This window comes from Bufo gargarizans, chromosome 5 (genome assembly GCF_014858855.1).
Source record: "Bufo gargarizans isolate SCDJY-AF-19 chromosome 5, ASM1485885v1, whole genome shotgun sequence".
NCBI classification, from domain to species: Eukaryota; Metazoa; Chordata; class Amphibia; order Anura; family Bufonidae; genus Bufo; species Bufo gargarizans.
In genome coordinates this window covers 147,874,216-147,900,838 of record NC_058084.1, presented here as the reverse complement: position 1 = coordinate 147,900,838, position 26,623 = coordinate 147,874,216, and the positions used below count along the sequence as shown (strand labels likewise).

At 46.2% G+C, this 26,623-nt stretch overlaps 1 protein-coding gene across 3 annotated transcripts in view; it reads left to right on the top strand.

Moving 5' to 3' along the window:
* Positions 1–1,795: 1,795 nt before the first annotated feature.
* Positions 1,796–26,623, top strand: part of PPP4R1 (protein phosphatase 4 regulatory subunit 1) — a 41,023-nt gene continuing 16,195 nt past the window's right edge. The window contains exons 1-11 of one of the 3 annotated variants that reach the window (XM_044293795.1): positions 1,796–2,019; positions 5,098–5,142; positions 12,252–12,336; positions 13,437–13,543; positions 14,910–15,052; positions 15,346–15,492; positions 16,490–16,597; positions 17,250–17,315; positions 17,403–17,561; positions 20,983–21,116; positions 22,432–22,955. In XM_044293795.1, the coding sequence (XP_044149730.1) occupies positions 2,013–2,019; positions 5,098–5,142; positions 12,252–12,336; positions 13,437–13,543; positions 14,910–15,052; positions 15,346–15,492; positions 16,490–16,597; positions 17,250–17,315; positions 17,403–17,561; positions 20,983–21,116; positions 22,432–22,955 (1,525 nt within the window). In that variant the 5' untranslated portion in view covers positions 1,796–2,012. Of the gene's footprint in view, positions 2,020–5,097; positions 5,143–12,200; positions 12,337–13,436; positions 13,544–14,909; positions 15,053–15,345; positions 15,493–16,243; positions 16,399–16,489; positions 16,598–17,249; positions 17,316–17,402; positions 17,562–20,982; positions 21,117–22,431; positions 22,956–26,623 lie in introns of those variants that run through there. The other 2 variants (XM_044293794.1, XM_044293796.1) reach the window with 2 other exon arrangements.

Here is a 26,623-nt window from a genome sequence, read left to right as displayed (position 1 = left end):
TTCTGCGAGGAGGAATGGGCAAAAATCCCAGTGGTAAGATGTGGCAAGCTCATAGAGCCTTATCCAAAGCGACTTGGAGCTGTGATTGCCGCAAAAGGGGCTCTACAAAGTATTGACTTTAGGGGAGTGAATCTTCAAAGTTGTGGGCATGTTCTGTAAATTAAATGATGCAAATCCTCAAACAATCCATGTTAATTCCAGATTGTGAGGCACCAAAACATGAAAAAAGTCAAGGGGGTGAATACTTTTGCACTGTATGTAAGCATGGAAACCTCTAGTAAGGCAAGTTTTACATATGCAGCAAGAGTTCCGGCACTGCTGGACGGTACCTGAATGCCCGCCAGCCCCATTAACTATAAGCGTACGGCTACACTGGTTGCACAGCTGTCGTAGTCAGGATCATCAGAGGGTAGTAGTGATCCCATAGAAATAAATGGCGTCGCATCATAAGTCGCATGTGTGCCGAGACCCATGAATCACAAACAAAAACCCATCAGTTTCAGAGATTCAGGGGTTGCAGTCACGGCACACGTGCGACTGGAGCTGCAACCCCATTCATTTCTATGGGATCACTGCTACACTGAGATCCTGGCTGCGACAGCTCTCGTGCACCCAGTGTCGCCGTACCCTTATTTTTTGCCTTGCTAAAAGAAAAATATTTTTATTTCATTTAGTTTTTTATCTTTGACGGTCAGTTCACACGATGTGTGTTTACTTGGAGCCGTTTTTTTCTGCTTCCTATTCATTTTAATGAGAGATTCAGCGCTGATTCTGCTTCAAGATATGGCATGCTCCTTTGTATAAAAAAAAGTGCCCCCTACTATTGAAATGAACTGGAGAATGTTTTGAGACAATTTGGAGCAGAAATGTAAGGCCTCTCAGGGCAGGGGGCCCCGCCACATAAGGCCTCTCAGGGGAGGGGGGGCCCTTGCCACATAAGGCCTCTCAGGGGAGGGGGGGGCCCCGCCACATAAGGCCTCTCAGGGGAGGGGGGGCCCCGCCACATAAGGCCTCTCAGGGCAGGGGGGGCCCCGCCACATAAGGCCTCTCAGGGCAGGGGGGGGGCCCGCCACATAAGGCCTCTCAGGGCAGGGGGGGGGGCCTTGCCACATAAGGCCTCTCAGGGCAGGGGGGGCTCCCCGCCACATAAGGCCTCTCAGGGCAGGGGGGGCTCCCCGCCACATAAGGCCTTCTCAGGGCAGGGGGAAGCCGCACATAAGGCCTCTCAGGGCAGGGGGGGCTCCCCGCCACATAAGGCCTCTCAGGGCAGGGGGGGCTCCCCGCCACATAAGGCCTCTCAGGGCAGGGGGGGCTCCCCGCCACATAAGGCCTCTCAGGGCAGGGGGGGCTCCCCGCCACATAAGGCCTTCTCAGGGCAGGGGGGGCTCCCCGCCACATAAGGCCTTCTCAGGGCAGGGGGAAGCCGCACATAAGGCCTCTCAGGGCAGGGGGGGGGCCCGCCACATAAGGCCTCTCAGGGCAGGGGGGGGGGCCTTGCCACATAAGGCCTCTCAGGGCAGGGGGGGCTCCCCGCCACATAAGGCCTCTCAGGGCAGGGGGGGCTCCCCGCCACATAAGGCCTTCTCAGGGCAGGGGGAAGCCGCACATAAGGCCTCTCAGGGCAGGGGGGGCTCCCCGCCACATAAGGCCTCTCAGGGCAGGGGGGGCTCCCCGCCACATAAGGCCTTCTCAGGGCAGGGGGGGGCTCCCCGCCACATAAGGCCTTCTCAGGGCAGGGGCCCCGACGTGACGGGAAGCAGAGGCGTGTTATGAGGTGTGTGCTCAGGAAGGGGAGGCGCGGGGGATGTGCTCACAGGAAGAGGCGGCGCGCTGTGTCCGGATGAGCTGGGTGATGTGTGTGTGATCCGGGGAGCTGCCGGAGAGCCGGGACGTAGCGGGGACACCCCCCTCATCGAGCGCACACCCCCCGGTACGGCCGCTGCTCACACCCGGGTGACAGGCGGAACTGTTCGGCCGCAGACTCCATGTAGCGGCGCAGCCTGGGGCACAAGATGGCGGGTGAGAGGCACGGCGCCGTGTGCGTGTCACTGTGTGCGGGAGAGTGTGTGTGCGGGATGTCTGCTGTCACCGGTCAGTGTGGAGGAGCCTGGATTCTAGAATCGTATGGGAAAGCTGGGTGCTGCTGGTGGACGCGCATGCCCAGACTGGTGGCTTAGAGATAAGCTGCTGCCAAAATACACCTGGGACGCTTATCTGTGGCCCTCAGATGCTAGGGGCAGAGCTGTAGGAATTGGTGCTCCTTCAGCAGGAGATCTATCCCCGTATAATATGGTGGCCAGCGAGGGACTAGTCCTGTGTGAACCACCATGGAGGTAGTAGTCCTTTTCTCCACCGTTTCTCAGTGATGGAAGGTGTGTGTCCACCACCGTAGCATATGTAAAATGTCCTCCTATAGACACTCTGCAGACCGCCTGGTTCCTCTTTACATTCTCATTCACTGACAGATATCAGATTCACATGTCGGTGTTCCACCTTTTCACGGATTAGAGCGCGGACACGACTGTTTTGTTGGCCATCAGATGATTGTCGTTCAGTGGAAAGCTATTCCTCCGCAGGCACATGCATGCTCGGCCTGGTAATGGGGAGTGAGCTGCTGACAGACGCCTCTTCTCTCTTGAGAACAGATGGGCCGCCATGTTGGGATCTTACATGCCGGACTATTCTTTCCCTAACCCCTCTGCAGTTGGGGGAGAGTTGGGACATAATAGGTGGTCATGGGTTCAGCAGGGGTTGTCCAGCTTTTACAAGGCCAACACTAGCTGAGCAGCGGGGGGTCTTACGCTCCGCCGATCAGCTGTTTGGGTGTAACTGTCGCCGGTAGTCGGGGCTGGAACTACACTGCCCCGCCAGTGTCATGGAGGGCGCTGGTTACTGCAGTGCAGCACTGGGGAGCTCTGTCCATTACACAGTTGACGGTGCAGTGTCCTGGTGACAAAGATACGCTTGCTGATCATCGGGCAGAGTGTCGGACCCCCGCTGCTCAGCTAGGGTTGGCCTAGTAAAAGCTGTAGATGGCCAGCTTTAGGAATGAAACAAGGGCAAATATATAATAGTCCTTGTGCCCAGCATCTGTCGCCCATTGTGCCAGCTTCTCTGGTGCACATCCCTTGTATGGCATGTATTAACGTGCTCCGCCAGCTTGGACATTTTATTTTTTGTCTCATCATTATTTTTCTCCTGGTCTAAGCCATGTTGAGTGACATTTGGTAGTCTAAACTAGGGATGAGCGAATCGACTTCGGATAATACTTTCGAAGTCGATTCACGTAAAACTTTGTTGGAATACTATACGGCGCGAGCACTCCGTACAGTATTAGAATGTATTGGCTCCTATGAGCCGAAGTTATTCATAAATTAATTTCTACTGTTAAAAACCTTTTACCGAATTCAGTTTCAATTCCAAGTGGTACCTTGGAACCGAACCTGAGTTCGGTGAAGGGATTTTTACAGTAGAAATACATTTCTGAAGTTATTACCCGAAGTCTCGCGAGACTAAGAAGTAATAATAACTTGGGCTCCTAGGAGCCAATACATTCTAATACTGTACGGAGCGCTCGCTCCGTACGGTATTCTAACAAAGTTTTATGTGAATTGCCCTCGGATGTTTCATCCATATTAGATTCGCTCATCCCTAGTCTAAACGTAGACAAGCTCCAATGTAAAACTGAGGTAGTAGATAAACCTATGGCTCATCATGTCGCACAGTGACTGGGATTGGCGATGGTGCCGATATCGGTTGTTTAACCCCTCAGCGACCACTTTATATGAGAGGTTTGAAAGATGCAAAAAATACCTAGGACGTCCTTGTGCATTCTGTATTTTGCGGAATGGAACAGCTGGCCCCTAATAGAACAGTACTATCCTTGTTCATAATGCGGACAATGATAGGATATGTTCTATTTTTTTGCGGAATGGACGCTGAGTCACTTTTTTTATTTTTTGCTGACCCGTTGGAATGAATGATTCCACATACGGTCCGCAAAAAAAAAAAACAGAACGGATACGGAAAGTACACACGTTCGTGTGCACAAGCCCTAAATCATGGAGCTCTGAGTTCTGTGACAGCCTGGGGCCTTGTGAAGGCTGCCAGTGCTGTCATAGCGAGCTGAGCCTGAGGCACGCTTCACGGGCAGCCTGTCAAAATCCCATAGACGGGCAGTGTAGTGAAGAGGAAGCAGAACGCACATGGAGCGACACCCACAGCTGATCAGCTTTTCTTTCTTCTTTTTTTTTTTTTTTTTTTTTTTTTTTTTTTTTAAAGCCTTTTTATTGGGATATTTTTTTTGTCGTTATTAGGCTACATGCACACGACCGTTGTGTTTTTGCGGATCCGCAAAACACGGATGGCGCCCCTGCACATTCCGCAATTTGTGGAACGGCATGGACAGCCTATAATATAACTGCCTATTCTTGTCCGCAAAACGTGGACAAGAATAGGACATGTTATATATTTTTTTTTTTTTTTCGCAGGGCAACGGATACGGACAGCACACAGAATGCTGTCTGCATCTTTTGCGTCCCCATTGAAGTGAATGGGTCCGCATCCGAGCCAAAACTTCGGCTCGGATGCGGACCAAAACAACGGCCGTGTGCACGAGGCCTTATCCAGACGTTTTCTTCACTATAGACAAGTCTAAAAAAGCTCCACTACCAAAAATGCAGTGTTTCTTAGTGTGACGTCTGGCAGTGGTGGTTGTTGCTCCACACGTGAAAAAGAAATGGCGACAAAAAGATTTTCTGTAAAGAAATGTAGTGTGAAACTCTCTGCATCAAGGGCTGGTCTCCAGACGGTGCAGATGAGTGATTTTCCACTTTAGTCGTAGTGTAGACGTATGACGGGTGCATCTTGTGTATACAGGCCGTTCCTTCAGGGCAGAAAGCACAGATTCATCTTGCCCATTGTTCCACAGTCATAATACTACAGGGACACTATTTGTGTCTCATCCCTTTTCTGATGGTTTCCCTTTATTACTGGATGACAGTCTCTGTATGCATGGCATTTGCTTTTCGCTTTTATACTCTATGCAGTACATTATCAGCAGGAGTCTAATACACTGAGTATTTGTGTTTCTTGTAGATTTGTCGCTGCTGCAAGATGATGTCCAGGAAGAAATAGATGGATGTAAGTAATGGACACGTGGCTTCTCTTTCATGCATATAACCTATGTAATGTTTTCTTTGTATGCATAGTTTGCTATAAGCTTATCTATCCATGTGAATAAGTACCCCATACAGGTAAGCAGAGTATTCAATGATGCACACTGGTATTTTAAGGGGGTTCTCCAGAATTGTCATCAATTATTAGGATAGGTCATCAATAACAGATCAGCACACCACTGATCAGCTTTTCAGCAATATTTCCAGCACCTTAACTACACGGCTCTGTCCATGGTATAGCGATCAGAACTGGTTGCATCAGCACTCTTGTTTGCTTTAATGGCGCAGTGCTGCAGTAACAACCTCTGTCCTCTACATAATGGATAATGATGTGTGGTTCTAGCGCTATGGCTACTCAGGAAATGCCAATCAGCAGGGGGTGCCAGTGAGTTGGATCCCCACCGATCAGGTACTGATGGCCTATTCTAAGAACAGGCCATCAGTAAAAAAATCCTGGAGAACCCCTTTAAACTCTGCCATTCTGTCTGCTTTACTGTGTGCCTGTGTTGTTGTAGAGCACAAGTGTCCTAAACGTTGTGGATTTTCCTCGTCGTATAGGCAATTACAGTAGTAGCAACAAAGAAATCTGATTCACATGCTGCAAAAAAACGTTCCACACCAAAATCCGCATGTATCTTTACTTTGTGGTGGGGATTTTAACCTGATTGTGGCATCCGTCGTATGTGTATGGTGGAAGTCTGCCTGCAGTGCCCTTGATTGAAGAAGTATGGGGACACATTACACCTACAGGAGCTGTTATTCTAAATTCGTAATCGCTAAAGGGGTTTTCCGAGTGTTTTATACTGATGACTTGGGATTAGTGAACCCGAACTTCATTGGGTTCAGGTGGGTTGGGAAAACGGAATTCGTAGACTGAATGCAAAACGGAAGCCTTTAAAAGAGACATTTCGTTTTGATCCGTCGTAATAGAAGTCTATGGCCAAGCATAATGGATCTGTCTGGTTTCCGTAATGCAGGACTTTGTTTTCCTTCCTGCGTAACGGAAACCAGACTGATCAGTTATGCTTGGCCATAGACTTCTATTAAGACGGATCAAAACGAAATGCCTCTTAAAGGCTTCCGTTTTGCATTCCGCCTATGAATTTCATTTTCACAACCCACCCGAACCTGGTGAAGTTCAGGTTCACTCATCTCTATTGATGACCTATCTTCAGGATAGGCCATCAGTATGGGATCATTGGGGGGTCCGACTCCCAGCACCTCGACCGATCAGCTGTTTGAAGAGGCTGTAGCAAGTTCGTCTACGCCTTTAAAGGGAACCTGTCACCAGGATTTTGCGCATAGAGCTAGGGACATGGGCTGCTAGATGGCCACTAGCACATCTGCAATACCCAGTCCCCATAGCTCTGCGCTTTTATTGTGTCAAAAAACAGTTTTGATCCATATGCAAATGACCTGATATGAGTCCTGTATCCGGAGATGAGTCAAGCGGAAAGGAGCCCAGCACCGCCCCGCGTCCTCCGAATCTCCTCCTTGCTGGCTGACGTCACAGAGCTGGAGCGCCAAATCTCGCGATGCGCGAGCTAGCGCATGCGTAGTTCGTTCCCTGTGCTGATGCCAGTACAGGGAATGAACATGATGCCGACACTGCGCATGCTCTAGCTCGCGCATCGCGAGATTTCGGCGCTCCAGCTCTGTGACGTCAGCCAGCAAGGAGGAGATTCGAAGGACGCGGGGCGGTGCTGGGCTCCTTTCCGCTGGATACAGGACTCATATCAGGTCATTTGCATATGGATCTAAACTGTTTTTTAACACAATAAAAGCGCAGAGCGCTATGGGGACTGGGTATTGCAGATGTGCTAGTGGCCATCTAGCAGCCCATGTCCCCAGCTCTATGCACAAAATCCTGGTGACAGGTTCCCTTTAAGCACCCTGCTTTGTGCACTGGGGTAAAGTCATGCTGGAACAGAAACTGTTCCCACAAAGTTGGCAGCGTAGAAATGTCCAAAATTTCTTGATATGCTGAAGCATTTAAGGGAGTTTTCCATTAAGACAACTTATCCCCTACCCCTATCCACCAGGTATTGTCGGCATTCCTTCCTGACAATCGCTTGCTTGTCAGTGGAGAAGAAAGTTGCATTTTTAGGCCACGGTCTCCCTCCACAGTATGGGGAGGAATGACCACCAATGCCATTGTTCATCCCCATACAAAAAAGATGCTGTTTAGACAGAGATGGCGCAATCTGCTGCCGGCAAACAATGATTTAAGTGACGATATAAAAGATCCAGAGCATTTAGCTCGTTCATCGTGTAATCGGTGGCACCTTTAAAAGGTACATTATTGCTAATCAGCATTCGTATGAACACTCCTTAGCGATGAGCAGGCAGTGTACAGTATAGTACTACAGGATACAGGAAACGTTTCTGATCTACATGAATATGACCGTGGGGGGGCCTGTGCTCACTGTTTGAGCATGTGTGACTGCTGCTTCATTTAAATTGGGGAGCATGGACTGCCATTCTCATGATTGACAGGCGGCACCCCAAGCGGTCTGACCCCTGCCCATCCCGTGGTTAGGGGATAAGTTGTCTTAATGGGATTACATTTAAGATTACGTTTCCCTGGAATAAAAGGGCCTAGGCCATCCCCTGAACAACAATCCCACACTTTACAGTTGGCACAATGCATTCAGGCAGGTAACCTTCTCCTGACATTTACCAAACCCATCCTTGTTTATCCGACTGCCAGATAGAGAAGCGTGATTCATCGCCCCACAGAACGTGTTTTCTCAGCTCCAGAGCCCAGTGGTAGCGTGCTTTATACCACTCCTTCTGACGCTCGGTGATGTAAGGCTTGCGTGCAGCAGCTCGGACATAAAAACCCGTGCCATGAGGCTCCCGGAACAGTTTTTGGGTTGATGTTAATGCCAGGAGGTTTGGATCTCTGCAGTTAGACAGCAGTGTTGGTGACATTATGCACTCGGTGACCCCACTCTGTAACGTTTCGTGGTCTACCACTTCATAGCTGAGTTGCTGTGGTTCCTAAACTCTTCCACTTTGCAATAATACCACTGACAGTTCATTGTGGAATATCTAGGAGGGAAGAACTTTCATGAACTGGCTTGTTGCAGAGGTGGCATGCTATTACAGGACCACAGTGGAATTCAGTGAGCTCTTTAGAATGACCAAATGTCTGTAAAGGCTGCAAACTGCATGGCTATGTACGGGATTTTATACACCTGTGGCAATGGGACTGAATGAGACTCCTAAATTCAATGATTAACCCTTTCTGTCTGTCTGCATTTGGGGACTTGGGGTATGCTCAGACAGGGTATTTCCCCCCTTCTTGAGGGATTCAGCTGCTTGCCCGTTACTTTGTAAGATCCGTGTTCAGCTCCACAAAGTCTGAATATGGCTGTACACTGCGGCAGCTTCTCCTGCAGTAAAGCTTTCTTCACATCAGTTTCTGCCCTCCTGTTCCATCATAAGAACAGAAGAAGTGAATGGAGGCCAAGGATCAATTCAGCACATGATTGACACCAATACATTTTAGGCCTCATGCAGACTGACGAGCCACAGACGGATCCAGACCCATTCACCTTGTGGTGCGGTGGGATGAAGAGAAGCCCCATGGAAGCACTCCGTATTGCTTCGATGGGGTTCCGTACCTCCATTCTGGATGGTGGACCCATTTAAGTGAATAAGTCCACATCCGTTATGTGATGCACAAACGGCTGGGGCCCATATATTGTGGACCCACTGTCCTTTCCTGGCAAGACTTCTTTTATTTTATTTTTTCTTCTTCTCCACTTTAATGGTATAACATGGGATGACTCCACCGCAGAATTTCTCTCAAGAAAATCCACTGCTTCAAAAACCTCCTGAAATGGGCTGGTTTCTACGATGGCATTTCTGCAGAATTTACATGCTGCAGATAGAAAACTCGGTGCAAGTCAGTTTACGCTGCACTTTTTGTTTCTGCGATGCTTGAAAGGCCTCATTCACACTACCATATTTTTCATCCATGTGCAATTTTTTTGAGGAGAGCCCACTTACCCATTCTTTTCTATGGGGACATGCACACGGCAGTGTTTTTTGTGGACCCATATATTAGAGTTTGTCCTGTTCTGATCGGCTTTGCCGATGAGCATAGCCCTTTCTATTGATGGATGGGAGTAAAAACATGGAATGCACACTGAAGGCATCCATCTTTTGCGGATCTGTTCGCAGACTGAAATACGGACACGGTCGTGCGCAGGGGGCCTAAGTCTCATCCACTTTGCTGGTGCTGTAAGATGTGGCAGATTTACCACACTCCACAGCGGTTACATCCCGTGTGAATGTACGCTAATGGAAGATTATGTCCGTTTGACAGATTAATGCATCTGCTTTTATCTCCATCCCACCCATCTAAAATGTAAACAAGTGCCCAAAACCATTTACACCCCGCATATGCAATGGAAGAGCACATTTAATAGGGAACGTCTCCTTTCTTTTGACTTGGTTTAGGCCTTGTTCACATCTGTGTTGGATTCCTTTTCCGTCATCCGAACAGAAAAATGGCTGCCAGCCAAAGGCTGATCCGGTACATGACCGACACCAAAGGAATCTGTGACGCAATGCCCGACGCAGATGTGAATGAAGCCTTACTTCTCCAGTAATTAGTCACAAAGTAGTTAACTTTTTAGGTTTGCTGCTGTAATTATTAGGTTATACCTCAGACGAGTGATGTTCCCGCCCGAGTGGTCATTGCAGCACACTGCCCCATGGTCGTCAGCAGCCCATTCGCATGTGCAAATCACCGTACAGAGAAGATTGCCGCATGCAGCTAGACCAGCCCATTCAAGTCAATGGGTCTGCAAAAAACAAAATGGAAAGCACAAGGACGCGGTCTGTATAAAATTGTATGTTTTTAGCAGACTGAACACGGGTCTTGCATCACTTGTGTAAAGCATCTTCCTTAGGATGGCTTGCTAAGGCAGTGGCACATTAGTTATATAGTTCAGCTGAGAAATCGATACACGTCTGTCATCCCTGTTTGCGCTGTTGCTTGGCAACAGGCTCCGTTTCCAGTAAGTGACACTGGCAGATCTTCCAGCTCTTGTGAAGATCCAGTGGTGTTTGCTGGGGAACGGCCAGTGCCACATAGTGTTATGAATCCAGACCCGGGCAGCCTAGATAGGAAGAATGGTTATTGTTGCCTCAAAGGGATATTCCCATCTCAGCTGAGATTGGAATACCCATCGTATAGGGCGGCCAGAGGGGACTGGGGTTATAGAAACAGCCAAGCTATGCTGTTATAGAATACCTGCCCATCAATAGGTGAGAGAACTTTTTATATGGGTTGTCTTGCAAAGTCAAGCCCTTGTCATGTTGATGCCACTACAGTAATTTGACTCCTGTGGCTCCAGCTTCTTGCACCCCTGGCAAAAGCTGATTTTGCTAGGGAAGTTGCCCTTCATATACTTCCCCTTGCAGTGGCCAGGGCAATTGCATGCAGTTCATGGTTGGGTTGCAATGGCCAGAGCTGCTGCTGGGCGAATAGAGGTGATGTCGTGAGGATAGGGGCTGATTCTGTGACAACCCCTGTAGTGTCCGGTGCGTGGACTCTTCAGTGATGCTTGCATTCTTATCGAGGCCATACGCATTAGCAGGAGAAAGTCGATGACTGAACCAGCAATCGTCTGGTGACCAATGGTTTTTCAGACACAGCCGTACACGTTCTTCTCCATGTTGGCCATTACAGTCATTTAAACTCGCAAAGAATGTGCTGTCCGCATCTTTTGGGGCCCCATGGAAGTGAACGGGTCCGCATCCAATCCGCAAAAAATGCGGATCAGATGCAGACCAAACATACCTTTGTGTGCTTGAGGTCTAAATGTACTAAAATCCGGTCTCCGTGTTTCTCTGTGGCCTGAAATACAGAGCTGACAGGTGATGTATCTTTTGTATGAGATAACAAAAACACTGGACCCTGCCCATGAGCAAGGGCTCATTCAGTCGGCAGTATGTGTTTTGCGGTCCGCAAAACACAGATACCGGCCCGTGTGCGTTCCGCAATTTGTGGAAGGCACATGGCTGTCGCTCTCATAGAAAATGCCTATTCAACGATGAGAGAATTATTTGATGAGATTCATAGCAGTCGCAGGCTTCACCATCCAACTTAATTCTTCCCGATGTGCCAACAGATCTTTACAGTTTTACACGCATCATTTTTGTTTGAAAGATAGTTAATTTCATCCCGACCAGATTTTTCAGGAGAGCGGTCAGGTTCTCCTAACTACTTCTGCAGTGTTAGCCCATGTTCACGTCTGCATTGTGTTAGGGCCCATTCACACAAACATATTTTTTGTGTCCGCATCCATTCCGCAATTTAGCGAAATAGATGCTGACCTATTCATCTCAATGGGGCGGCAAATGATGTGGACAGCTTCTGTACCTCAGTTCCATGGCCCCACAAAAAAGATAGAACATGTACTATTCTTGTCCACAGTAGCGGAGAAGAATGGGCATTCCTATCATGAGGCTGGCCGGTGTCCGTATTTTGCGGACCACAAAACACATACAGTTGTCTGAACGAGCCCTTATACCGGATCTGTTGCACACAGGTCTATGTTGACTTGAGGGTGTCTGTTGACGATAGCACATTGTTTAAAGGGTTATCCCATAAAAATTACTTATCACCACTGGACACCGTGTGATCCCAAATGTGAGAGGTTCGGGTCCCCTGACTAAAGAGAGTTGTAGTGCGCATGTTGGTCTCCTGTGCTCCATTCACGTCTATTGGGCTGAGAGAGGCAGGGCTCCAACATTTCAAATTTTACAAATATATGCCGATTGAGTAATAATTTCTTTGGGGGTATTTTTTGCACAATATCTGTGATCCCATCAATTGTTGAAAGCAAGCCTAACAGAATTCCTCAAAATGTGTTGCTTTTCGAGTCATAGTGGCACGGGTGGTCTGTATCTGACTGGAGAACAGACCACAGAAGTGCAACAACCAGTGTTTGGTAGTTTAATATATCTTGATTTTTCAAGCCATGTTTCTGATGTTTCTGCTAGTTGGTGTGGATGACTACAGCTCAGAGTCTGATGTGATTATTCTACCTTCAGCCTTGGACTTTGTCTCACAAGATGAAATGTTGACCCCTCTTGGAAGACTGGACAAGTACGCTGCAAGTGAAAATATATTTAACAGGCAAGTACATAGACTTGTAGTTTTTATCTTTGTGTTGGACTATGTTAGTACCTCGTATAGCAAAAAAAATGCAAAACCTGCTTGTAACTCATGCGGCTTTCTTTTACGCTTGTTTAGTAGTATTTTCTGTTACACTGTGTGTACCCCTAATATATGCTATAACTCGGCACAAGATAAGTAGTGCTGTGTGTTTGGCATTACTTCAGGAATTTGTGGCTAATGTAAGACCGTTTGGTCTTTACGCATTGCCTTTCCAATGGGCAGCAGGTCTCGTCTATAAGGCTACTTTCACACTACCGTTTTTGCCCTATTGCATTGTGAATGGAAAAGGATCCGCTCAGAATGCATCAGTTTGCCTCCGCTCTGGTTGCGGACACCAAAACGCTGCCTGCAGCGTTTTGCTGTCTGCCTGACGAAGCAGAGCCAAACGGATCCGTCCTGGCACACAATGTAAGTCAATAAGGACGGATCCGTTTTCTTTGGAACAATAGAAAACGGATCCGTCCCCCATTGACTTTCAGTGGTGTTCAAGACGGATCATGGCTATAGCAGACATAATACAACCAGGTCTGTTCATGACGGATGGATGCGGTTGTATTATTGTAACTGAAGCGTTTTTGCCGATCCATGACGGATCCGCAAAAACACTGGTGTGAAAGTATCCTTAGAGATGCACAGATATGTCGAGCTGTTTAGTTGAGTTGTTTTTTTTTTTTTTGTTATATAGTAGACATTGAAACGTTTTCTCCTACTTTAGAAATTGTGTTAGTAGCTATTATAGACCAAAGCAAATGTGGAGCTTGTTAGATTGTGACGTTTTATATAGCCCAAAAATAAAATGTTCCCCTCCAGCCAGCTGATTCCCCCGGTCTAGTGCCAAGAAAACGGGCCTCCTCTTTCCTTTCTCTTAGTGTAGTCCTCATGTGCACTGAATTTTAATGTGAGACTGTGGAAGGCTTGTAGTGGCGAACAATGTTGGTTCTGTCCATAATTTCATATCTGCACAAATGATTTCATCTTATTTTTGTATTGTAATATGAGCTATTGTTTTTCCTATTTTGCCTTTAAACAAATGTCAGTTGTCCTTGTTTGTGATGCAGACAAATGGTTGCGCGAAGTTTACTGGACACCTTAAAAGAAGTCAGCGATGATGAGAAAGATTGTATTGCTGTGCTAGAGAGGGTTACAAAACTTTCCGAAGATTCTGGTATGTACTCATTTTTATAATGGTAACTGACGTGTCCCTGCAATGTATGTGATGCTTGGATGCATCTTCTATCTGTCACAATCAACTTTATAGAGAACCTTATTTTATGGGTCCAGACATTATGAAATAACTTAGCAGGTTATGTAGGGCATAGTGCAGGGATTTAATATCGCTTACTAGTTTTTCTGGGCACCACTCTGTTCGCCCGCTGTGCCCCAGTTCACTTCCCCCTCCTGGTATGCTAATGACTAGCATCGGTACAGGGAGGAGGAGACTGCCCGGTCCTCAATGGTTGTAGCGCTGTCCAATCCCAGGGGAGGGCATCACAGCCAGGGAGAAAAAAATACTCACCTTCTCCCTGGCTGTGACGCTCTCTGCTGCGATTGGACAGCGCTACAACCAGGGAGAAGTAGACGCCCACAGAGAAACTGGGCAGTCTCCTCCTCCCTGTACCGATGCTATTCATTAGCATACCAGGAGGGAAAAGTGTACGGGAGCACAGCAGCTAACTAGTAAGCGATATTACATCCCTGCACTATGCCCTGCATAACCTGCTAGTTATTTCATAATGTCTGGATCCATGAAAGGTACTCTTTAAAGGGGTTGTCCAGTGTCTGTCTGACATTGGTGGCCACTAGTGTCTCAGATGAGACAACCCCTTTATGTGATGGCCTAGTTTCTGATAGTCCCGCACTAGCTGATCGGTGGGGGTCTGACACTCCACACCACCACTGATTAGCTGGTTTGTGTAGCTCCATCATCATCCAACACCAGCAAAGTTGTAACAGCGGGCACTCGCTGCCATGTAGCTGCTCCCAGTGAAGTAATTGCGAGAAGTGCTGTAGTAGCAAGCTCCTGCCACTACAACGTCAACAGTGTTGTGTACCTCTGGTGCGGACTTATGTCAGTGGAGTTGGCGTGTGGGATGTAGGACCCCTGCTTATTAGCTAGTAATGGCTTATTCTGAGGATAGGTCATCATTTAAAGGCATTGTCTCATCTGAGACATTGGTGGCATTTCTCTAGCAAATGCCACCAATGTCATATAGGTGCTGGTCCCGGAGGTGGGACCCTCTCCTATATCTAAAACAGGGCTGCCATAGTGAACGAGAGCAAACTGCGCAAGTGCGGCCACCCTCCATTCACTTTTATGGAAGTTCCGAAAAAAGCTGAATGCTGTCTTGGCTGTTTCCAGCAGTCCCATAGAGGTGAATGAAAAGGTGGCCACTCAAGGGTACTTTAGGGCCCCATTCTAGAGAGATGCCACTAATATCTGATAACACAACCCTTTTTTTTTTTTTTTTTTTTTCTTTAAAGACCACTCCTTTAAGCAATACTGAGCATGACCTGTCTTCTTTTCTGTGCAGAACCCACAGTACGTGCTGAACTCATGGAACAAGTGCCTCACCTTGCAATGTTCTGCCAAGAAAACAGGCCATCAATTCCCCACGCTTTCTCCAAATATCTTTTACCCATTGTAGTGAGGTATCTCGCTGACCAGAATAACCAGGTTTGAGTTTTTTTCATTGAATTGTACATAGAAATATTTAAAATTGTGCAGTGCCCAATATAATATCTCAGGCCATAGGTCTGTGGTTTAAAAGTGTGGCTTGGAGATGTAGTTCCACAATTTCCATACTTCCTAAACAGCATTGATAACTGGGTTTTTATTCAGTGACCGTGCCAAAAGCTGGTTACACTTCAGAACTCTCTACTACAACATGTGGTTACCGGCTCCTAACTTTTTAGCAGTATAGACTAACAATATTTGGAAATTCAAAAAATATTGATGTAATGTTTCAGGTAAGGAAGACAAGTCAAGCAGCTTTGCTGGTGTTACTGGAGCAGGAACTGATAGAAAGGTCAGATGTGGAAAGTAAAGTATGTCCGGTGCTTATAGATCTCACTGCCCCAGACAGCAACGATGACGTCAAGACTGAAGCTGTAGCGGTGAGTCTGAAGATTGTCTTTCTTGTATTTCTTGTTTCACACTAGCATTTACAGATCCGGTAGCCTGTTCCATTCGCGAACAGCCTGCCAAATCATATGCTGCCGCAGTGCTGTCCGGCCTGATTAACAGTAATATGGTCCGGCGGTGATCCGGCTGAAACTCTGCATAGATGCCGAGAATTTGCCGGACAAAAAGCTCGGCGCGCAGTTTTTGTCCGGCCGATTCCCGACAGCCTGCCGGAAAGCGGTGTCAGCAGGGTAAAACCTGCCCAGTTTAAATAGTTATTGTCAAACACTAGATGGCTGTGCCAGAATTTTGGACTATTTGAAAGACTTCCTTCCTTGATAGCAGCAAATAGGTTTCTTTTTGTGTATTTCCTATACTAGGGTTGCAGCTATATATTATTTTAGTAATCAAGTATTCTACTGAATAATCAGATGGGTTATATGGTAGTAAGAAAAAACGAATTGAAAGAACGATTTCTATAGAAACTCATCAGCGCCCCTGCCATCATTCCCCCCTCCCCTTCCTTATGCCATCAGTTGCTCCTCTCCAATGCAATTAGTTCCTCCAGCAATGCCACCAGCTTCCCCATGTCATCAGTTGCCGTGTCATCAGCCCCCCCCCCCCTCCAATGCCACCAGCTGCCCCCCTCCCCCCCCCACTACCATCAGTTTCCCCACTCCTCCCTCCTAGCCATTAGTGCCCAGCTGCAGCCCCAGTGAACTAAAATACTTAGGTTTCTTGTAGGGGTGCTGCTGACACTCCAGAGATCTTTCATCCTCTTCTTCACACGATGCGTAAGCGCACACTATGTCCTGACGATGTGTGTACATCAGGATCCAGTGCAGCGCTATGTGGGCAGGCGGGTGACCAAGGAGGGCGTTTTTAAAACATTGGTTATTGTACGTATTTTTTGCAGCTGTTCTTTAGTGTACCACTGCTTGTACATGTGGTGGTTTGTAATCATTTTGTATTGTATGATTTGTTTCGTAGATAATGTGCAAAATGGCCTCAATGGTGGGTAAAGATATAACAGAGAGGCTGATCCTTCCCCGGTTTTGTGAAATGTGTTGTGACTGCAGAATGTTTCATGTCCGTAAGGTATGTGGTCACCTAAAGCTTTGGAAATGGTCATACCGAAATTTAGACTTCGAAAGTGTCACAGAAAAGAACAACTTATTTCCTAATATACTTTTAGCACAAATTTGTATCTAAAACAGTACTAGATAGGAGGATTATACTGCAAAACAATTATTGGTAATACCCACCAAAATGTCCTACTGTATTAGCTACATATGGTTGCTTCTCTTTGACTACTGACCACAGTATGCTGTGTGTAGCATGGGAATAAGTACAATTCAGTCTCATGTAACCCGGCCATACCCAGTAACAGACAGTTGGGGTAATGAGCAGTCCTGTAATGCCTCGCTTGGAATTGAAGCTGTAAAGGAAGGCTGCCCAGACTAAATATTGCAGCCGGGAGGCTGGTTTGTGATTATCTGAGCTTTTCCCTGCACATATTTCCCTGCAATATCCTCTCTCTTTTTTTTTTTTTTTTTTTTTTTTTGTGTATCCACTGCTGCTTGCACACACTAAGGGTCTAGTCACACGTCCATTGCGGAACGGATGCGGACGTGTGAATGGACCCTTATGCTAAATACTGAACAACAGTTGTAGGTTACAAACAAAATTGTGGCTTTCATGGTAATCCTTTTTTCTCCTTTTTTTTTTTTTTTTTTTTTTTTTTTTTTAGGTTTGTGCAGCCAATTTTGGTGATATCTGCAGTGTTGTAGGCCAAGAAGCAACAGAGAAGATGCTGGTGAGTGTATATAAATGATCAGAGTGACAAGATATTGAGCACAGACTACTTAGCTGCACATCCTAAAACTGTCCCTCTCTATTCCAGTTACCTCGCTTTTTCCAGCTCTGTTCCGACAATGTGTGGGGTGTGCGGAAAGCCTGTGCCGAGTGTTTCATGGCTGTGTCATGTGCCACATCACAAGAGCTTCGTCGCACTAGACTCTCTGTCCTTTTCATTAACTTAATAAGTGACCCATCTAGATGGGTAAGTTTAATGGTTTGCATGAATTTTAAACACCCATCACTTTTTGTGGAAGACCACAGGCAGTAACACTTACAGATGATCTTATGACTCGGCTTAAAAATGGAATTGGTAGCATAAAAATATATAGTGTCGAATGCAGTCTTTGATATGGAGGAGGAAAGATAGTCACCAGTTGTTTGCAAAAAGACAAAAATAGTAGTTTTGTAGGTTTAAAGCAGACAAATGCAGTTAAACCTTCAGGCAGACGGCCAGGAGCAGTTGACTAGGTTGATATATAGTTTAATAAAAAAAAGCTGTAAAGCAGCTTCTTCTTTCTTCGCTTTAAAGGGGCTGTCCGGGTTCAGAGCTGAACCCGGACATACCCTTATTTTCACCCAGGCAGCCCCCCCTGAGGCTAGCATCGGAGCATCTGATGCTCCGATGCGCTCCCTTGCCCTGCGCTAAATTGCGCCGGGCAAGGTCTCTTTTGTTTTCAATAACACACTTCCGCCCGGCATTGTGTTCGGTGACGTCACCAGTTCTGATGGGTTGGGCTTTAGCGCTGCCCTAGCAGTTTTACTGGCTAGGGCACCGCTAAATCCCGCTCATCAGTGCCAGTGACATCATCAAGCTTCCTGGTAGCCCCATGGAGAGTCCTGGTACGTCACCGGATCTCCAAAAAATGCCTTTGTCCTGTGCAATTTAGCGCAGGGCAAAGGAGAGCATCGGCGCATGAACTGCTCCGATGCCCGTCAGAAGGGCTGCCGGGGTGAAAATGGAGGTATGTCCGGGTTCAACTCTGAACCCGGACAACCCCTTTATATCTCTGCTCATTCTGGGTCTAGGAGTCCAGTGGGCGGTATCTTTAGTGACTGACAGCCCTCCCTGTATGACTGCTACAGAAATGGCTGTAATGCAGAGTTCACTGCATTTCCAATGGGACAAATTTGCAGTCCATGCATGTGAATAGCATTTCCGCAATGACGGGCAGGAAACGCAAGGTCTCATTTAACCCTTTACCAGAGGTTTTTCTGTTTTTCTTCCCTGAGCCATAACTTTTTTATATTTCTATTCACGTAGCTGTATGGGGGCTTATTTTTTGTGGGACAAGTTGTACTTTCTAATTCCACCATTAGATATGTCATAAAATTTAGTGGGAAGCTATAAAATTCTAAATGGGGTGGAAAAAAAAAAAAAAGCGCAATACCTCCACTGTTTTATGGGTTTTGTTCCCATGGCGTTTCATTTGCGGCAAAACTGACCCATGCCCTTTATTCTCTGGGTCAGTACGATTGCAACGATACCCCATTATGTGTAGGTTGTTCTAAATAGTGTAAAAATACATTTAGATTTAAAAAAAAAAAATATAATATATATATAAAAATTTTTTTTTTTTTTTTACATCACCATATTCTGACCCCTATAACTTTTTATGTATAGTGAGCTATATAGGGGCTCATTTTTTGCGGGACAATCCGTAGTTTTTATTGATACCATTTTGGAGTGGGTGTGACTTTTTGATCACATTTTATAACATTTTTATTTTTGGGGTAAGAGAAGCGGTGAAAAAATGGCAAATCGCCAATTTTGACCCTTTTTTCTGTTACGCCATTCACCGTGTTGTAACTTTTTAAAAATTTGTTTTCTGTCGCGGTGATACCCATGATATTTATATTTGTTACTTAGTTTTTTGTTTTTTTTTATTATATGGAAAGGGGGTGACTTAAAGTGTGTGTGTGTGTGTTAGGGCTGCAGCTAACGATTATTTGAATAATCGATTAATTTCTACGATTAATCGGGAAAAACGACAAAATTACAAAACAGAGGTTTATATGATCTTACTTGAAAAATTATGTTCAAAGGCCATATTAAAACAAATTGTGGACGACACTATTATGGGGGATCTGTGGACGGCGCAGTTATGGAGAGGGGGATCTGTGGGCGGCGCAGTTATGGAGAGGGGGATCTGTGGGCGGCGCAGTTATGGAGAGGGGGATCTGTGGGCGGCGCAGTTATGTAGAGGGGGATCTGTGGGCGGCGCAGTTATGGAGAGGGGGATCTGTGGGCGGCGCAGTTATGGAGAGGGGGGATCTGTGGGCGGCGCAGTTATGGAGAGGGGGATCTGTGGGCGGCGCAGTTATGGAGAGGGGGATCTGTGGGCGGCGCAGTTATGGAGAGGGGGATCTGTGGGCGGCGCAGTTATGGAGAGGGGGATCTGTGGGCGGCGCAGTTATGGAGAGGGGGATCTGTGGGCGGCGCAGTTATGGAGAGGGGGATCTGTGGGCGGCGCAGTTATGGAGAAGGGGATCTGTGGGCGGCGCAGTTATGGAGAGGGGGATCTGTGGGCGGCGCAGTTATGGAGAGGGGGATCTGTGCACTGTTATGGGCATAACAGTGCACAGATCCCTTTCCTCATAACAGTGCACAGATCCCCCTTCCCATAGCAGTGCCATACACAGACCCCCCCCTCCTCCCCATAGCAGTGCTATACACAGACCCCCCTTCCCATAGCAGTGCCATACACAGACCCCCCCTCCTCCCCATAGCAGTGCTATACACAGACCCCCCTCCCCATAGCAGTGCCATAGACAGATCCTCCCCCCTCCCCATAGCAGTGCTATACACAGACCCCCCTCCCCATAGCAGTGCCATAGACAGATCCTCCCCCCTCCCCATAACAGCCCCGGCCCCGATGCTTATAAGTCGGACTAATCACGTCTGCATCTTTATTTTACCTTTTTACAATGACGCTCCTGTAACAGCCAGGCAGAGCGGACGGCGGCGTAACGTCACTCAATCACGTGACGCACCTGCTCCGCCCACTTCATGAATGAAGGAGGCGGAGCAGGCGTGTCACGTGAGTGACGTTACGCCGCTGTCCGCTCTGCCTGTTACAGGAGTGTCATTGTAAAAAGGTAAAATAAAGATGCAGCGCCCGCCCGCCCGCATAGCAACGAATGGCGATTATTCGATAACTGGATTTGTCGACAACGAATCCAGTTATCGAATATAATCGATTAATCGTTGCAGCCCTAGTGTGTGTATGTATGTATGTGTGTGTGTGTGTGTGTGTATATATATATATATAATTTATTTTTTATTATTATTTATTTATTTTTTATTTATTTTTTTAATTACCGCGATCGGCATTATTGCCAGTCACTGTAATTAGCCGCAGGTCTCTGCTGTATGAAACAGCAGAGACCTGCTGGCCATGGCGCCTGCTGCACGTGCAAGTGGGCACCATGTTTACACAGCTTCAGCGCCGTACATGTGCAGCGCTGGAAACAAAAGGGTTATTGACCATGGGGATAATGCCACATTGCATACTTAAAATCCATGGCAGAAATCAAAGGATCTGCCTCTAATTTCTGTCTTAATAACGCACGTGAGAAAATACTGTCGAGTGAAGATACCTAAAGAATTAATTATTTTATTGTAGGTACGCCAAGCTGCCTTTCAATCTCTTGGGCCTTTTATATCTACTTTTGCAAATCCATCAAGTTCTGGTCAATACTTTAAAGAAGAAGAATGTAAAGCAGCTGAGGATGTAAAACCGAATGACTCCACTGAGAGGTCTGTTTTTCTGTTCTTTTTGTTTTAATGGGAATCTCAACTATAGAGTTTGAATTAAAGGGGTTGTCTCACTTCAGCAAGTGACCTTTATCATGTAGAGAAAGTTAATACAAGACACTTACTAATGTATTGTGGTTGTCCATATTGCTGCCTTGGCTGGCTGGATTCATTTTTCCATCACACTATACACTGCTCGTTTCCATGGTTACAGCCACCCTGAAATCCAGCAATGGTGCTCGTGCTTGCCAGCCTCTCTTGTGGCCAGGACTGTGGGAGCTCACATAAGTTGGTGCTTTTTTCTACAGTGCTTAACCACGGCGATTGCTGATTGAATGCAGAGTGGTCATAACCATGGAAAACAATAAGTGTAAAATGTGATGGAAAAATGAATCCAGCCAGCAAAGGAAGCAACATGGACCGTCCTAATATATTAGTAAGTGTCCTGTATTAATTTTCTCTACGTAATAAATGCTATTTGCTGAAGTGACACAACTCCTTTTAAAGGGAACCTGTCACCTAAAAAATGCATCTACACCTGCCGGCAGTATCTCATAGTAGTTCGCAGCCTGTTAATAATCGTATGTTTTATCCTGTTGTCCGATGCTGCATAAGTAAAAAAAAAAAAGCTGTTTTATTCTCCATCAGGGCTATAGTGCCGGCCAGCTTGAAGTCAAGGTAACCACGCCCCCTAACCATCCCCTCTTGCCTGAGAGTGACAGCCTGCAGAGCGGCCGCGATTCCCCAAGTCTCGCGCATGCGTATTGCACCGATGAAACCCAGCTAACAGCGGCAGCAGGAGATGGGAGAGCGCATTACTACAGAGTGCACTGCTGGAGAATAAAACTGCGTTTTTTTTTTAACTTGCGCAGCATCGGACAGCAGGATGAAATATGATTATTAACAGGCTGCGAGCTACTATGAGGTACTGCTGTCGGGTGTAGATGCAATTTTGAGGTGACAGGTTCCCTTTAAGGTATTATGCATATACTTCTGACTGGATCTGTCTTAAGTTTTCACTTCTTAAACACACTTCCCGCACCTTCTCTGACTTTGATGGCATGTCCTAGCGATATGCCATCAAAGTCCCAGATCACACAGTCCCTTTTAATATTCCTGTTATAGCATTCATCGTTTAAAAATGAATCGTGAATTTCCCTTGAATCAACCAACCAGGAAAAACGGGTTAAAGTTTTTTTTGTCTAAGCCAACCTTCGTGAGTGTTATACTCTTCGGTCATGTCATAGAAAGAACTATTCTTTTTCTCAGTTTTAAATGCTACTGTCCCAGAGTCTTAAATTGCACTTCTTTTTATCAGCCAGTCGAATGATCACCTGCCAGAAGATACAGAGAGCATTACACAAGAAGAAGTGGCAGAAGAGGATTCTCAACCAGACAGCAACCCTGTTACCTTCACTGTGAAGCTAGAAACCAACTTGGATGATGATCCAGCTTCAGATGAACTTTTTAGGATCAGCAATCACTCAGACTTTATTTCACATTGCACTTTGCCTTTGGAGAATTCAGCTGACTCTGTTGAACCAGAACCGGGTTCTCCTGATGCTGAAGCGTCTAAAGTTTCAATAATGCAATCTCAGGAGAGCCCTGTCACTGAGCAAGAGCTATTCAATTCGTTCCATTACTGGAGGACTCCAATTCCTGATATAGATCTAGATCTGGAACTGCGGCATGCACAAGCGGAAGCACACAGCCCAGACAGTAGGCTAGCAGTTCAGAAGGCATCATCCCCTGGCTCCCCGAATATAGCCATGGCCACAAGAAAAGAGCTGGAAGAGATGATTGAAAACCTTGAGCCGCACACGGATGATCCTGATGTCAAAGGTAATTGATTTGGCCTTCTCCCTCAATAAATGTAATTGGACCCAGTGTAATTTGAAAGATAGATATAGATATTTGTTGGTATATCATTTAACACTTTTATATTTGCAATTGTTGGAAGGTTTTGAGTGCCTGGAAATGTTTCATATAGGAGTTGGGTATTACTCATGTTTATGAACTTGGGCTACTTTCACACTAGTGTTTCTATTTTCCGGTATTGAGATCCGTCATAGGATCTCAATACTGTAGAAAAACGCATCCGTTTTGTCGACTTTCATTGTCAATGGGGGAAAAACTTAACTGAACGGAATGTACAAAAAAGCATTCCGTTTCGTTTGGTTGTGTTCCCATACCGGAGAGCAAACCGCAGCAAGCTGTGGTTTTCTTTCCATCCTGGGATGCAGAGCTAAACTGATCCGGCATGGCCCACAATGCAAGTCAATGGGGACGGATCCGTTTTCTGACACAATAGAACACTGATCTATTGACTTTCAATGGAATTAATAAGGGGCAAAGGTTTAAAAGTAATATCAGGAAGTATTACTTTACTGAGAGAGTAGTGGATGCATGGAATAGCATTCCTACAGAAGTGGTAGCTGCAAATACAGTGGAGGAGTTTAAGCATGCATGGGATAGGCATAAGGCCATCCTTCATATAAGATAGGGCCAGGGGCTATCCATAGTATTCAGTATATTGGGCAGACTAGATGGGCCAAATGGTTCTCATCTGCCGACACATTCTATATTTCTATGACTGATCTGTCTTGGCTACAACCCCTCTACAGTACCTGCACACAGTGATTTGTCTTCAGAAAATCCACACAAAAAACAAACAAACCAGTTTTGGTGCATTTTTGTGTGTTTCCTGTTTAACAACCCAATTGAAGTCTATGGAGAAAAGCACTCTACGGAAGGTGCAGAATCGCACAAACAATTGGCATGCTGCAGATCTTAAAATTCGCACGACAGGTCAATTTCCTCACTGGAGAAAAAAAGCAAAGTGTGCATGAGATTTGTCAAATCTCACTCCCTTTGCTGGTACTGTATTGGGCTGAGGGTTTTCTGCTTGAAAACTCTTACAGAAAAAAACACTTGTAATCCCCTTAAGAGGGTTTCCACTTTAGACAATGTCCACTGATTAGAAGGTTCCCTTGACAGTAAGCTCCTGGGACCATCAGGGAAGAGCTGTGGAGAAACCAGGCAGTAAGGCCTCCTTCAGACGGGCGTTGCAGGAAAATGTGCGGGTGCGTTGCGGGAACACCCGCTATTTTTCCGCGCGAGTGCAAAACATTGTCACAGAAGTTCGGGTCTGGGATCGGTGTTCTGTAGATTGTATTATTTTCCCTTATAACATGGTTATAAGGGAAAATAATAGCATTCTGAATACAGAATGCATAGTAAAATAGCGCTGGAGGGGTTAAAAAATAATAATAATAATTTAACTCCCCTTAGTCCACTTGATCGCGTAGCCCGACATCTCTTCTGTCTCCTGAACAGGACCTGTGGTGAGCATTCATTTCAGGAACAGGACCTGTGGTGAGCATTCATTTCAGGAACAGGACCTGTGGTGAGCATTCATTTCAGGAACAGGACCTGTGGTGACGTCACTCCGGTCATCACATTATCCATCACCACGGTAAAAGATCATGTGATGGAACATGTGATGACCGGAGTGACGTCACCACAGGTCCTGTTCAGCAAAGGAGACAGACGAGATGCCGGGCAGCGCGATCAAGTGGACTAAGGGGAGTTAAATTTTTTTTTAGTTTTTTTTTTAACCCTAACCCCCTCCAGCGCTATTTTACTATGCATTCTATATTCAGAATGCTATTATTTTCCCATTTATCCATGTTATAAGGGAAAATAATAATGATCGGGTCTCCATCCCGATCGTCTCCTAGCAACCGTGCGTGAAAATCACACCGCATCCGCACTTGCTTGCGGATGCTTGCGATTTTCACGCAACCCCATTCATTTCTATGGGGCCTGTGTTACGTGAAAAACGCACAAAATAGAGAATGCTGTGATTTTCACGCAACGCATAAGTGATGCGTGAAAATCACCTCTCATGTGAACAGCCCCATAGAAATGAATGGGTCGGTATTCAGTGCGGGTGCAATGTGTTCAACTCGCGCATCGCATCCACGCGGAATACTTGCCCGTGTGAAAGAGGACTAAGTGTCCAGTTTCCCTGCAGTGCCACCCATTACCCATGCACATCATTGAGTTGAATGTGAAACACATGACAGGTTTTCCAGAGCAAGAGATGACTTATGACTTCTGTCCACTGAGGATCCTGAGCAGAGGACCCCCCGTCTGTTAGCTCAGTATTCCCTAACACGCTGTATGAAAATAGGTTTTCTAAACTGGACAGCCCCATTAGGAGAAAGCAAACTTTTAAGAAGCAATGTGCCAAAATCCCATCAAAACACTGGTGGTCTTGGCACAGATGTCTGACCTTTCTTTATGTGTTACACTGATGTATGTTGCGCTTTATTGCTTGAGTCTGAAAAAAAAAAAAGGGGGGGTTAGTCAGCACATCCCAATGCGCAGGTTCACGCTGCCATGGCTAGAACCATAGAGAAAAAAAACACAATGCAACAGCACCCTGCAAACCAAAGTACAATAATGCCATAGTTGCAAAAAATATTGAAGTGCTAAATAATGCTACGCTTATTTTATAAAGTGAGATGCTTGGCAAATGCATTTTGTACAAAACCATTTGGGCCCGTCTGCCAGCTTTGGCCTGCTCTCACTGCATTCATTGGAAGCTGTCTGGCACCAGGAGAGGTATGGAGTGGGCTCGGCATGCATGTTGGTACCTGCATCCCCTGGAAGTAATTAAGGCCATTATGGCACCAAAAATGGTAAAAGGCAGAGTGGACCCAGCATGCATGTGAAACCAACACTTCCTGAACTTTATGGCGGCCATTATGGCGCATAACGGTCTTGTCTGTATTATGTATGTGTACAGCGCTATGGAATGAATGGCGCTTTAATAATAACAGGTAGTATTTAGTGTTAGGTTCCCGTCTTAGAGATCGCCCTGACGTTTGGCAGACGGGCCCAAATGGTTTTGTACAAAATGCATTTACCAAGCATCTCTCTTTTATAAAATAAGCGTAGCATTAGCACTTGAATATTTTTTTGTGACTATGGCATTATTGTACTTTATTTGGTTTGCAGAGTCCTGTTGCATTGTATTTTTTTATTATTATTTTCTTTCTTTATTTATTTTATTGCTTGAGTGATTGATTATATTTGTGTGGTATATAAACGCTCACCATTTAGCCTATTCTCAGGATATGTATCACATTGGCGGAGGTCGGACTCCCAGCACACCTGCCAATCAGCTGTTTGAATAGGCCACTGCGCTCACTGGACCTATGAGTGCTGCGGTCTCTTCACCGCCAAGCACTGAGCTGTACATTGTATAGTGGCTGTGCTTGGTATTGCACTTTGAATGGGACTGAACTGCACCTAGGCCACTTGATGGGTGTACGATGAAGTCACTGGCCTACGAGGACTAAGCACTCCGGAGCACTGTGACCTCTTCCCTGTGACCCATTTCAATGCACCGTCGATGAACGAGAGAAACACTTGTTCATTGGGTGATGCTGTCGCTTGTGTGGGCACCACCGATCATGGCATCTGAGAGATGAAAAAACAGA